Genomic DNA, 13,202 nt, shown 5'->3' with positions numbered 1-13,202 from the left:
GCCCCGCCCCCGGAGGGCCCGGCCCCGCCCGCGGACAGCCCGCGTCTCTCGCCCCCGCCGCTCCCCGCTGCGGCGCACAGAGGGAGCCGAGGCCGGGTCCGACCCGCTTGCGCCGCGCGTCTCCCGGGGCCAGACCCGTCCTCGCGGCCCCGCCGCCCTCCCGCGTCACGTCGGCGGCCGGGGTCTGCGGACTGCGGGTCAGAGCCCTGGGAAGCGCGGGCGTCGGGGGCGTGCGGGCCTTTATTCATCGCGCAGGGGCGGGCGGGCAGGACGCGCCTTCACTCGGCGTAGGTGGCGTCGTCGTTGCTGTCGCTGTAGGCGGAGGACGAGAGCTCCTCGCGCGGGGTGCAGGCCGGGCACCGGCGCCGCACGTCGTCCCAGCACGGCCGGCAGTACACGGCCGCGCAGTCCGGCGTCGGGCACACGTAGGCGGCGGGCGTCTCGGGCGCCTGGCACACGACGCAGCGGCGGCGCAGCCAGCGGCGCGCGAGCGGGCAGCGGCGGTGCAGGACGTCGGTCAGGCGGGGGCGCTGCCGGGAGGCGCGGAGAGAGGGCTGCGAGGGCGCCGCACGCCGGCCAGTGCCCGCCTGCCGGGGCGGTGGTGCCGAGCGCGGCCCTCCCCCGCTGGGGGTTGGAGACTCGGGGCGCAGCTCCCACTCCCCGCCAGCCGCCACCTGTCCTTTCCCATCAGTCGCCTTATCTGGCCGTCCCAGTGGGCCGGGAAGGGAGCAGGGCGCCCGCCACCATCCCTGCCGCGTTCTCCCCTTGACGGGCGGGACAGCGGCCAGTGAGTTCCCCAGGCGCGCAGAGAGCGAGCAGCCAACCTGGCTGGCTCTGGTCCCCGCATTCCAGATCGCAGGTCTGGTTCACCGTGCTCCCACCCTCTCGCCCCGCAGTCACCAGGAATTCCCCTCTGCAGGCCACTTTATCAGGGCGACCTTCGCTCTGGAAACCGCAGAGGAGGTCCCCTGCAAAGGCAGAAGGCCTGGCCTTGGCCTGCAGGGCCGTCCATGCTTTGGTCCCCTCCAGCCTCTGCTCGGACTTGCCCCAGCTGGAGCCTGGCAGCTCCTGCGCCAGCCTCTCAGACTAACCCTGGCCTTTGACATTTGCTCTGGGCTCTGAGTCTTTGCACATTCTATTCCCTTAGCTTGGGACGGGTGCCCTTCTTATTCCCACCCGCCGAAAGCCGGCTGACTTCACGACCTCTCAGGGCATCACAGCTACTTGTTCATAGGCTTTTAGCCTCTATGTGTTGTGGGCTGGGGGATTTAGGCCCTGGAGGGAAAGTCAGGCAAAGCCGGTCTCTCTCACTTTTTATGGCCTCTGCCGGGCTAAGAACGGCTGTCATTCTTTTCTCTCTTTTTCTTTTTTATTTCGTCTTTCTTTCTTTCTTTTTTTTAATTTTTTAATGTTGGGTCCCATACTAAGAAAGGGTAAATAAATTAGCTCACTCAAACAATAACCCCATTCGATGGGCATTGTTATCATCCTTTCTTTTTCAAATGAGAAAACGGTGCTTGCAGAGGCTGTTTCTTGCCCAAGGTCACACTCTGACAACTAGCCTGTGCATGGAACTTGCTAGAAGCCGGCTCCACGGCTCCACGGGACCGAACTCCCTCAGTCCTTACAACAACCAGATGGAGTAGCAGCTCACTCCGGGTTACGGAAGGGAAAAACCAAGGCCCAGCACTTAGCAAGTACTCCAGATCCCAGTTGTCAGGGCGGTAAAGAAGGGAGCCAGGATTGAAGCCCAGGCCCTCTTGCCCCGGCGGCCTGCGGCCCCTGCCACACTGTTGCTGGTCACTGCACAGGTCTCACACATCTCTCCAAGCTCCCTGACCTTCAGAGGGGAACACTGAGGTCTGGTGGGGACCATGGCCAAGGTCACCCAGCATAATGAGGAAGTGTAACTGGAACCCAGTTCTTCTGGCTCTGCGCTTTCTCCTTATCCCACAAGGCCCTTCTTGACGCCTTCTGGAACGCACCCCCAGCCCACCAGTTTCCCCACCTCCCCCAGAGACACTCAGTAGAACCTGTGGCTTGCCTTCAGTCCCTTGCTTCTGATGAAGCCCCCTTGCTTCCTTTTAGCCAGACCTCAAATCGGATTCCCCTTTTCTGCCTGCTTCCTCACGGCCCACTGAGTGTCTCAGGCTGGGCTGAATCCTGGGGGACAGAGGTGGACTCAGCCCTGACCCCCGGGAGCAGGATGACCAGGGCCCTTGGCACCTCTCCCGTCAGAACTCACTGGGCTCCGTCGGCCTAGGGCCCTGCGGCTGGGTGGACTGAGGGGAAAGGCCCCTGCCGCGGGGTCGTCACCGCCCCAGGAGCCACGGGAAGGAGGCCCGCACTTACCGGAGCCTTCTGCTCTCGCGCCTGCCTCAGGATGGCAGCCCTCCTCAGCTGCGTAAACGCTGCTCTCTTCCTCAGGAGCTCGTTGTAGAGGAACAGGACCCGCTTCTTCTCCCGCTGGGGCCGGGAACAGGGGGTCAGGGACAGGACAGTGCCCCCTGCAGACTGGAGTGGGGGCGGGGGGGGGCTGGATGCAGGCCTGAGGGTGTCGGGGAGAGGGTACCTTGGGGAAGTAGAAGGCGGCGATGACCCTCCGGAGCCGGTAGGCGAAGGCTTGGAGCAGGCAGAGACACAGCAGCAGGCCAATGGGGACCGCCGCTCTCACATAAGCCCAGGCGTCCAGGCTCAGGGGCTGGGGCAGGCAGGCTGGGGCAGGGCGGGCCTGTCAGGGCTCCGCGGGCCTGCGTCCTCTTCCCTGCAGAGCTGCCTCTCCAGCCCATAGCTACCAGGCTCCTGAGGCTAGTCGCCTGACAGGGCACAGATGCGGGAGAAAACCCTGTCGGACAGCGTGGTTCCGGGGCGCTGGCACCCTCTGTCACCAAGGCCCCAGGTCCTCCAGCCGTCGGACCCCAAGCTGTCACCTTCTAGCAACTCGGGGTCCACCTGACGTTTCCTGCTCTGAGGGCCCCTCTTGGGACGCCTCGGAAAGAGCCCGGTGCCCCCCCCCCCGCAGCTGCTCTAACCCAGACTCTGCACGTCGCTCACGCATGTTGTTTGAGTCCATCACCATCTCCGAGGACGTGTTGAGGGCTCCGATGGTCTTCCGAAGCAGCCGGGCCAGCATGGAGTGCCCTCCGACTTTCACCTCCAGTTTGTGGCTGCCTAAGGCCGTGGGGGGGAGGCGGTCAGGAAAGGGTTGCAGTTTAGGAGGCTGGGGCAGGACGAGGACGGGGTGTCGGGGGGGTTCCCTCCGTCCGCTGAGCGCTAACCCCTCCCTGTTGCAGATATAAAGGAGGCTTGGAAACTGAGGCCGCAGGCCCGAGATCGGACCCACGCGGGGCTGGGAGAGGTGGCGGCCTGGGGGGCAGGGGCGAGGGCGAGGGCTCACTGCGGAAGGAGTACTGCAGGAAGGAGTGGTGGCGGATGGTGTCGAAGATGGAGTAGAGAGCCCAGTCCAGGCCGCACAGCAGCAGCAGCAGCAGCAGAACGGGCACCGTCTCCACGAGCTCCCTCCCCTGCCCGAGGAGCCGCGGGCCTGAGCTGGGCAGCGCCGCCCGCCCTGCCCGGGCCCTCTCCGGGACCTGTGCCCTGGGCTGCGGCGGGAGCCCCCGGGCCTGCCCCCATGGCCTCCTCACCAGGTTTCTCATTTCTGAAGCCTGCACGGAGAGGCTCCAGGGGAAGATGACAGTTTTTTCCTCAGCTTTGCGGAGTGGCAGCAGCGTCCGTTTGCCCTGGTAAAATGTCCAGCTGGTGGGGGACACCGGGGTCCCCTCCCCTCGGCCCTCTGCCCTCCTGGAGCATGGAGCCACAGAGGACACGCAGCAGGGCACCCTTGGCCCGGGGCTGGGCCCCCCTCACCAGCTGCTTCCTGCGCTCATCGATCTGGCAGAAGTAGGTGCTAATGTAGATGTTGTCAAAACGAATGTCGCAGTTGTAACTGTCCATGTAGGAGAAGGACCTGTGTACGAGGACGTCTCTGTGTCCTCCAGGCTGTCCTCGCCCACCCCCCACTGCGGGCTTCCTGGATGCTGGGGTGTTCCCCAGACCCCCCAGCCTGCACGGAACGCTGGGGCGTTCCCCAGACCCCCCAGCCTGCACTGAACGCTGGGGCGTTCCCCAGACCCCCCAGCCTGCACGGAACGCTGTGTATGTCCCAGGTGGAGACACTGGGCTGTCTGGGGCGGGGCGGGCGCCCACACAGGCGAGGAGACACGGGTGAAAAGGCGGGGGGTGGGTGTCGCATGCCTGGCTGGGAAGGGAGGGGTCTCAGGCATGGATCTCAAGCAGAGGAAACAGCAGGAGCAAAGACACAGAGAGGTGGGAAGGCCCTCAAGGCTGCAGAGCCACCAGCCATCACGCCTGACTCCCACATCCGCCTCTCGCCTGAGCCGGCAGAACATCTCCTGGGGGTCACTTCAAGCAAAACGCATGCCCCCACCTGCAGTTCCCCTCTCCCCAACACGCCCTTGAGGGTGTTTTCTGTTACAAAACAGGAAAGTGCCCCTCTGTGCACACCCAAGTCCAAGTCCACGTAGTGCTTTGGTTTGCTAAGGAAACATGCTAATCATCGGAGATGTGTTTAAAGCCGCGTTACTCTAAATCAGCCCCGTCAACTGTGCAACCTAAGTTTCAGGGGTTCTGAGACCCTGTAAAAACCCTCTGGGAGGGCTCAGGCGGAGGGACCAGTCCCCGGCAGGCCAGCCTGTGAGCGCCCCCGTGTGGGGAGACGGGCCGTGCCCTGTCTGGCCAGCTAGGCACCCCCCCCTGCCCCGTCCCCCCCCAAGGCCAGTGACCTCGCCAGGTCGAAAGCCGGGAAGTGGATTCAGTGCCTCCTTCCTTCCCTCCCGGAGCTGGCCCCGGAGACCTGCTGCACCTTTCCCCTTCCTGCCTCCGTCTCAGGCCGGCTTCCTGAGGTGCCCCGCGCGGCCGCTCTAACCCCTGATCCACCTGAGCCTCTGGGCCTCCAGCCTGCAGGGCTTGGCCAGCTCTCGGGGCCCTGCCTGCACCTGCCCAGTCCTTCAGCCCAGCCTCTGCCCTCCACATCCCACAGAAGCCTTGGTCCCTGCCCAAGAGAACAGTCTTCCTCGCCTTGACTTTGGCTCCCCACTGACAGCCTTTTGAAACCCCCCTATGGCTCTTGCAGGGGCCTGTCCTCAGCTCCCGCCCCTGTTCCGGGAGCCCCGCCCTCGCATGGCCCTCCGACCCACCACAGGGTGCCCCGTGGGCACCCCTCTGGCCTCCACTACACCACCAGCATCTTGAGGGTGGGAGGAAGGCTCCTTCACTCTGTCTTCCCATGGGGCCCTCGGCACACACCAAACTGCGCTCTCACCTGCCCCATGGAAGGGGCAGATGGGGCCGGAGCCCCTGTGGCCGCCCTTGCCCAGCCCCTGCCTGTCTCAGGCATCTGGGGGTGGGGGCAGGAAACAGAGGGTCCAGAGGTCAGCAGGGAAACAGAGTGAGGCCCGGGACAGCCCAGCTGGACGCCCCGCTGGGTGGGGTTGAGGACTTTGGTCCAAATGGAGGGAAAGTAGCTGCCAGTGAGGCAGGCGGCCGAAAATGAAAGCAGGGTTGGACGGTAGAGACGGGCAGGGTTGGATGGTAGAGACGGGCAGGGTTGGATGGTAGAGACGGGCAGGGTTGGACGGTAGAGATGGGCAGGGTTGGGCGGTAGAGACGGGCAGGGTCAGAACCAAGGGGAACACGGCGGGCAGAGCCGTCAGAGGGCAGTCAGCGCTGGGACGGAGGCGGAGGGAGGCGGATCGGTGAAGACTGACTCCCTTTCCAGGTGGCGGAGTGCGGGCCAGCGTCCCCCGGAGTGCGGGCCAGCGGCCCCGGGGGGAAGGGGTTTCGGGCCGGGTGGGCTCACGCGTGCAGCACCAGCAGGAAGGTGCAGGAGAAGAGCACGTGCAGCAGCCCCAGCGCCCACTGCAGCCGGGCCTCCTGCTGGTGGACGTAGCCCCGCAGCTCCGTGCTCACATGCTCCCAGCTGGTGTTGGCGCCCACCACTGCGGCCCGCTTCTCCTCCTGGGGGGAGGGGGCACGGGGCAGACACAGCCCTCCTTGGCGTCTTTGCCCTGGCACCCCGCTCGTGACCCCCAGCTCTTCCCAGGACTTTCGGGACCCCCCGTGTGGAGGAGACGCAGGGGGCTGGGTGCGGCCCCCTCCTCCCCATGGTCCTGCTCCCCTGCGCCCATCCGGGCTGACACCCTCTCTGGCCAGGCTGGCCATCGGGTCTCAGAGGCAGGTCCCTGCCCACCCAGGTTCAGCACAGCACCCCCCCCGTCCCCCAGCACCAGCACATTCCATCCTCGTGCCCCTCCGTCCTCCCTGTCACCTGCTCTCCGCAGGCCTGTGCCCTCCCCCCTTCTCCCTCGCTCCCTCCCAGCCCGGGCACCCCCATGCTTCCTACCTTGAGCTCGATGGTGGCTGAGAAGTCCCCGTCCAGGTCGTGAACAGACTGATTGAGAGAGTCGTAGGTCTGCCCGAAGTTCCCTTCCACGGGGATTCGGTGACGACACCAAACCTCCATCGCTACCGGGGATGGCGGGCGGGGGGGCAGGTCAGGGGCCTGTGCCCACCTCTCGCCCCCCAGGGCCTGAGGACCCCATCTGCCCTGGCTGCCTGTCCACCCCTCTCCACACTCCGTGAGTCCCGCGTCCTGGGCACAAGGCCTGACTTCTCCGGCTCGTGGGTGTGTAACCACGCCGACTGTGAACACCGATGGCAACAGGCACAGGGAAGAGCAGTTCGGCTCCTCCCTCACACCTCGGAGCCCCCTCATAGGCTATCGCTAGGCCCAGTCTTCCAGGCAGAGAGGCAGAAGCAGAGGTCGCTAGGAACGTCCCCCGCACGGCCGCGAGGCTGCCCCCAGGCTCGCCCGCACCCCTCAGTGTCCCCGAGGACTGGGCTCCCGCGCCCGGCGCGCCCGTGCGCCCCCACCCTCCCACCGCCCCGCTGACCCTTGGCGATGCTGCAGAAGAACTTGAACTTCATCGGCAGGCAGAGCAGGTCCCGGAGCAGCGGGACCCAGATGCGCTGCAGGCACTGCTTGTGCTTCTGGTCAAACCAGCAGCGGCAGCTGGCGATGGCCTTGTCCACCACGTCTTCGGAAAGGCAGGGGCAGGTGAGGTCCCCTGGTGGCCTGCCTGGAGCCCCGCCCCCGGCACGCCCCCTCGCCCCCCCACGCCCCTCACAGGAACAGCGCAGCTTGGTCTTGAGCTCATACATCTTCTGGGTGGACAGTGCGCGCCGCCGGGGAGGAAGGGCTCCCTGGCTCGCCCCCCTGCGGGCTGTGGGGTCGGAGCCCGACGCGTCCTTGGGCACGAACCCCGCGTCACTCTTCACCTGGGCATCCAGCTCCTCGAAGGACTTGGAGATGTTCTGAGTCCCGGCTCGCAGTGAATCTTTGCTGCTCTGGGGTTGGGGGGTGAGGACAGGGAGGTCGGTGCGGCTGCAGAGGAAGGAGCCTTTCCTGCCCCTTTGGCCAAACTCTGGGCTCTTCCCTCAGGCCCAGGCAGAGCCCAGGCCCTAGACAGCCTCTCACCTCATTCTCCACTGTTCAGTCTTGGGGACAGCCCCCTACCGCCTTTCCCTGCGACCAGTGGCCTCTGCTCTGCCCCCCACCCAGCTCCTCCACCGGCCTCCGTCTCAGATCCCTGCTAGCTACGGAAGCTTCCCCAAGCCCTGGGGCTTCGCATGAGCCTCCCAGACCACTATGCCATCTCAGGGTCCCCAGTCCCAGTGTCCCCGATGTCACCTGACTCCCCAGCTCCTCGACGCGCCAATTCTCCCACGCCCGCAGCCTCCAGGCCTCCACAGCCCCATTCCGCAATCCCCGGGGCCTCTAGGCTTCCTGAGTGCTCAAGGCCACGGCCCCCGATTTCCTGACATTCTAGTTCAGCTGCCCAGAGCGCCGCCTGCCCAGGTGTTTGGAAATGGGGGGTGCAGGTCTCATGACTGGGGGCAGGGGCTTTCCCCACTGTCTCGTGCCCAGGGCACGTCCTGCAATGTTTGAGGGCAGCCATGCCGGCCCCCCGGGGCAGAGGGGCCCGGCCCTGCCCGCACGTGGGGTCCTGACCAGCAGGTCCTTGAACACTGCGCGCAGCGGGGCCGTGGAGACGCGCCAGGCCGCCCGGGTGTTGTTGACCTGCAGCTCCACTGTGCAGCCCAGCGACGCGACCACCTCGTTGAGGTTGTGGCGCAGGTTGGCCACGGGTCCTGGCGAGAAGATGCCCTCGTGGGTTTCCCTCTGGAGCTAGTCGCTCTCCAGAGACCCCCTGCACCCCCAGTCTGTGTGCAGTGGGTGACCGCCTTCTAGAACTGTATGAGGGGCCCGAAGCCTGGGAGAGGGCAGCCGGCTCATCACTGGGTTGATTTTCCCTGTGTAAGCCGAGGAGGCCCAGCGACGTGGAGGAACTCTCTCAGAGGCACAAGCTGCCAGCGGGCCCCCACGCATTCCCCGTCACCCACCTGGGTCTCGCCGGGTGGCCCGCCCAGGACCCTTGCTTCAGTCACACACTATTCCCAGGGGTTCCCAGGGACACACACTCACCCTCATAGATGGCCGCCAAGGCGTACCCCAGCACGAAGAGCCGGCCTTCTTTGCCCAGCATCTTGGGCACTAACAGGAGGCTGGCACAGCGGATGTGAGGGGAGGTCCCCCAGCCCACGGCTCCCAAGCCTGTCGGGAGAGACCAGCAGGTGGCAAGGGGGAGTGAGGGTACGGCCTGACCCACCAGGCTGAGCAAGGCGCCCGCCCCCCAGGTTCTTCCCAGAACCGCACCGCCTTCTCGACGCTGGGCACCGGCTCTGATCGCCCTTGGAGGCCGCTCATTCATGTGAACAGCCCTTTCCCAAGCTCCGTTGCACGGTGGCTCGGGAGGGGCGTGGAGGGACACCAGAGGTCCAAGAGCCATGGCCAGTGACGGAGGGTGGAGTGTGTGTGTGCGCGTGGGAAGGGGACTCTTCCCTCTTTGGTAGGCTGGATTCACACACTACGCAGGTGGCGAGGGGGCAGGGAGTGCCAGACAAAGTTCTGGAAACCGTCCCTCGTGCTCACAGCCGCCTCCCTGTTCCCGGGCTCGGACCCCTCCCAGTCACTATCTCCGTCTCTAATTTTGGCCTTAATCATGGACCTCCTGGTGGTGTTAACAGCTTCACAGGTGTCTCCCTGGGGTCCCCGCAAGGACACGGAGAGCTCCGTGGAGCTCCGAATTCAGGGGGAGAGCGAGCGAGTTAACAGAGGACTACGGCCCGAGTGCGCAAGGGAGGCCCTTCTCCAGGGCTGTGGGGGCGCGGCGGGAGCCGGCGTTTCTGTGGGGAGCGTGGGCCTGCGAAGGCCGGACGCAGCGGCTGACGGGTCGGCTGGGGCTGGAAGGCGAGTGACGTGTCGTTGGGAAGCAGGACAGCGCTCCAGGCCAGAGGGACGGCCGAGCTGGGCAGGGGACCCAGCGGCTTCCTGTGGGACGGAGCGCTGGCCATCGTCGGAGCCAAGTCCCCGCCTCTTCCCTCCGTCTTCCCAGCCCTTGTGGGGTCCCCATCACCTTTCGCGGGGCCTAACCAGTCCCTTGCCTCCCTTCTGTATTTGGGTTTTCACAAGGTGGCCAGAGTGGTCTTGTACACAGAGCCTCTGACTTTGTCCTTTCTCTGCTTCAAACCAGCTATGGACTTTCCACCAGAGGTGGGGTCCAGTTCGAGCTCCCTTAGCGGGGTCCACGGACCCCCTTGATGGAGCCCCTGCCAGCTTAGGGCTGCTCAGCCCAGGGCCTGCCCGTCCACCGCCCCCCCAGGCCTCGGGCCATCCCTAGAACAGGCCAAGCTCATCCTGCCTCTGCCCGTAGTGTGGCTCCTCACCTGGCTGGCCTTACCTGGTCACACAGGTTTGCTGGGAGCCCTGTCTGCTGCGCCCGCCGAGGGTCTGCCCTCTTCCTGGCTTACACAACTCGAGTTTCCTTCAAGGCCAGCCACCTGTCCCTGCCCCAGCCCCTGGGGGAAATCGGGATTTTCTCACCCAATCATGGGATAACAGGACATCAAAAGGGGTTTGTTTCATGGTCTTGGCCTTCTGGCCAAGGATTCAAGCTAAGGGAGTTGGCAAGTAGTCAGTCGCCCTGGTTCTCCAGAGAGCTCCGGGGGTCTGCAGGAGCCCTCTCTGGGCTCCCCAGCAGGGCGGAACGCGTCTCTGGCCCTCTACCACCCAGTATATACAAAGACAAGGCCAGAAATTAGAATTTTCTAGGACGCCTTGGGGGCTCAGTTGGTTAAGCAACCTCCTTTGGCTCAGGTCATGGTCCTAGAGGTCCAGGATCGAGTCCCGCATCGGGCTCCCTGCTCAGTGAGGAGTCGCTTCTCCCTCTGACCCTCCCCCTTCTCATTCTCTCTCTCTCTCTCAAATAAATAAATTAAAAAAAAAAAAAGAAATCAGTATTTTCTAGAAGAGAAGAAGTTGGAGTAAGCAGACATAGCGGGGGGGGGTCTGAGGAGAGGATGGGGCTTCACTTCCAGGCCGAGTGAGAGCCTCACGGGACCCCAGAGAGACGAGGCGGAAGGGAAGGTGGCCCTGCGTGGCCATGTGAGCCTGGCATGGAAGGCGAGGCCAGTTCGGCACTGGCAGGGCCTCTGGGGCGGGTGGGGGACGTGCCCGGGAGCTTTGCTTGTTGCTCAGCCCGGCAGGGGAGGGGGCAGCGGCAAGGTGCCTGCTCTCCTACTTTGGCAGGGCAAGGATGGAGGACTTTCTCGGGGACCAGTGGGCCTTTTGGGGGGCAGCAGGCCTCCTGCCATCAGGGAGCTGCTCCCCTCCGAGGGCAGCCCGTTTGCGGGTGGCGTCAGCCGCACAGAACCACTCTCAGCAGGAGGCCGGACCTCCGAGGGCCTCACAGAGCTCCTGGGGACACCACGGAAGGAGCCCGAGGCCCCGGGGAGGACGGCTAGCCACCCGAGGCAGTGGGGCTCTCCCGGTACGGACGACCTCAGGCTTCCGGCCCTGTCCCTCTGATCCCTTCTGACAGCCGAAGAACCAGAAGGGGAAGGAAGCAGGGAAAGGAGGACAGGGCGGCTGTGCCCCCTTCACTGGGGGACCTCCAAACCCCAGCAGTTGGGGGCCTGGGGGCAGGGGGCTGGGAGGGAAGGCCCTGGAGAGGGCATCGAGGTGGGGTTTGGGTATAGCCTGGGTTGGACCCTTCCAACCCTAGAAACGGTCGCTCTCGCGGAAGCAAGACAGGATCTCGTATTGAAGATAGGCAGCAAGTGAAGGGTCGGAGGGAGAGGTCCTCCCGGGGGCCCGGTGTGGTCCTGGGGCTGCCCACACAGGTCGGTTTCCGGGGTGAGCGGGCGAGGGCCCTGCCGGGCGGCTTGGAACGGGCAGCACGGTGACGCTGGCCGGGGGGACGGGAACATTTTCCTCCTTCTTAAAGGAGACATAGAGAAGGAACGTTCTGGTCTTCCAGCATCGATGGCTGAAGAGGAGATGCCTGGACTTGAGGCCACCCCTGCGTGACCTGAAGGCGAGTGGCCACCAGGCCGAACAGGGAGGGAAATTGGGTCCTTGGGGGGTGGACTGAGGGGCTGAATTATCCGAAGTCCAAAGACTGCTCGGCCTTGAGAGTGGTAGTTGCGGGAGACAACCGGCTTTCTCTGCGGCTAATCTGCCTGCCGATGGTCTCCTCTCCCAGCCCGGCCGCTCCCGCACAAGGCTCCCACCCCCGTGTCGCCTCCAAGAAGCCTTCCCTGACTACCAGCCCCTTCCCCGCGGCCCAGCACCCGCTCATCGTGCCTCCTCGTCATCATCAGAAAGGCTCCTGCTCCCTTCTCGTCCTTCCTACCTCTCTCTCCCCACTGGGGGCCCCTCGACCTCGGGCCCTTTAGAAGCCGCTACAGAGGCCCCGAGAGGGCTGAATGAACAAATGAAGGTGTGAATGAATGAATGAACGAACAGAATTAATTGGGAGGAGCAAGAAACAAGGTCAGCGAGGTTGGGAGCCATGGGGCACCCTGTGGAGAACGTGGAGTCCTTCGGGTTGGGGAGGCCCCTAGGGAACAAGGACCGGTCAGGTTTCTTCCATAGACTGGGGCCCCTTCTCCCGGGATCTCCCCTCCAAGCCCAAGAGGAGGCTGGGGCTGGGATACTCGGTGCACCAGAAACAAGATCAGATCCTTTCCTGGGCCAGGACTCCCCAGGCCTGCCCCACAGGCCTCTCGAGGGGCCCCGTCCTCAGCCAGCACTCACCCACCACGCCGTACAACGCCACCATCTTCTGACCCTCGTAGATGTCCATGGGGTTCACCAGGAGCTGAAACAGACCTGAGGGTGCGGGTCAAGCTGACGATCAGGAGGCAGGTCCCTGCGCCCCGGGCTCTGCCCACACTCACCCATGGCCAGGAGCCCGCCGGTGCTTGCGCCCAGCAGGAAGGCGGCAACAGGAAACGTGCGGGGCTGGCGCTGCAGGAAACGGCTGCAGGGGACAGGCAGCCCCCAGCTCAGGAGTCTCTGCACCGCTACGGGGGTGGGGGCAAACACACTGGGGCAACAGCCCGCTCTTCTGGGTGGGATGCGCTTCAGTGGGGTCAGGGGCCTACGGGGGGGAGGCTGGGGGAGACCTGGGCAGGCGTGGTGGGAGTGGGCGGGCCATCCCGAAGTAGGATGGGGGACCCTGGGGAGGCAGGACAGATGTGAGGGAGAGAAGAGGAAGGGGCTTGGCTGGAGGGGAACACTGGGCGACAGCCGGTGACCCACAGTGGGGGAGGCACGGGGACCCAAGGGGACAGGGGATGAGATGCCCTGAGGGCCTAGCCGGTGCTGGGAAAGGACGGACTCACTGGTGTGGGGGAGCTTCTTTCTTTCCCCCTTTGCTCCATTCTGATGAAGTGTGATGGCCATGAGTCAGCTTGGGGGACCCTCCCTTGTCCCACAAACGTCCTCAAGGTGGCCTCGGGCGCAGAGGTCCCCTTCTATCCCCTCTGCTGTCCGGACAGCAGCCGCGCTCTGCTCTGAGACTTGGGGAAGGAGATTAGAGACCTGTGTCCCCGTCTCCAGTCCGGGAGCCAGTCAGGCTCTCAGAGACAGACACAATACAAGCTTCCGGAACCTGAGAATGGGGCGAGGGATTCCAGGGCCCTGGAAGGGCCACAGAACCTGGCGGGTATCTCCTGGAGACAGGCCGGCCTTGGGTCTCAGCAGTCATGCCCAGACTCAT

At 64.9% G+C, this 13,202-nt stretch overlaps 1 protein-coding gene across 1 annotated transcript; it reads right to left on the bottom strand.

The window, feature by feature from the left end:
* Window positions 1–278: 278 nt before the first annotated feature.
* On the bottom strand, window positions 279–12,886 carry DCST1 (DC-STAMP domain containing 1). Its single transcript, XM_044266470.1, has 16 exons — window positions 12,826–12,886; window positions 12,379–12,504; window positions 12,236–12,310; window positions 8,564–8,692; window positions 8,090–8,229; window positions 7,206–7,425; window positions 6,972–7,115; window positions 6,422–6,543; window positions 5,879–6,036; window positions 3,868–3,967; window positions 3,645–3,740; window positions 3,398–3,524; window positions 3,055–3,171; window positions 2,573–2,715; window positions 2,353–2,466; window positions 279–530 (listed from the first exon to the last, which is right to left on the bottom strand). The coding sequence occupies exons 1-16, from the start codon at window positions 12,884–12,886 to the stop codon at window positions 279–281; spliced, it is 2,124 nt and encodes a 707-aa protein (XP_044122405.1).
* Window positions 12,887–13,202: the final 316 nt, after the last annotated feature.

The sequence above is a fragment of the Neovison vison genome, chromosome 10, assembly GCF_020171115.1.
Source record: "Neovison vison isolate M4711 chromosome 10, ASM_NN_V1, whole genome shotgun sequence".
Lineage (NCBI taxonomy): Eukaryota > Metazoa > Chordata > Mammalia > Carnivora > Mustelidae > Neogale > Neogale vison.
This window is presented reverse-complemented; position numbering and strand designations above follow the sequence as displayed.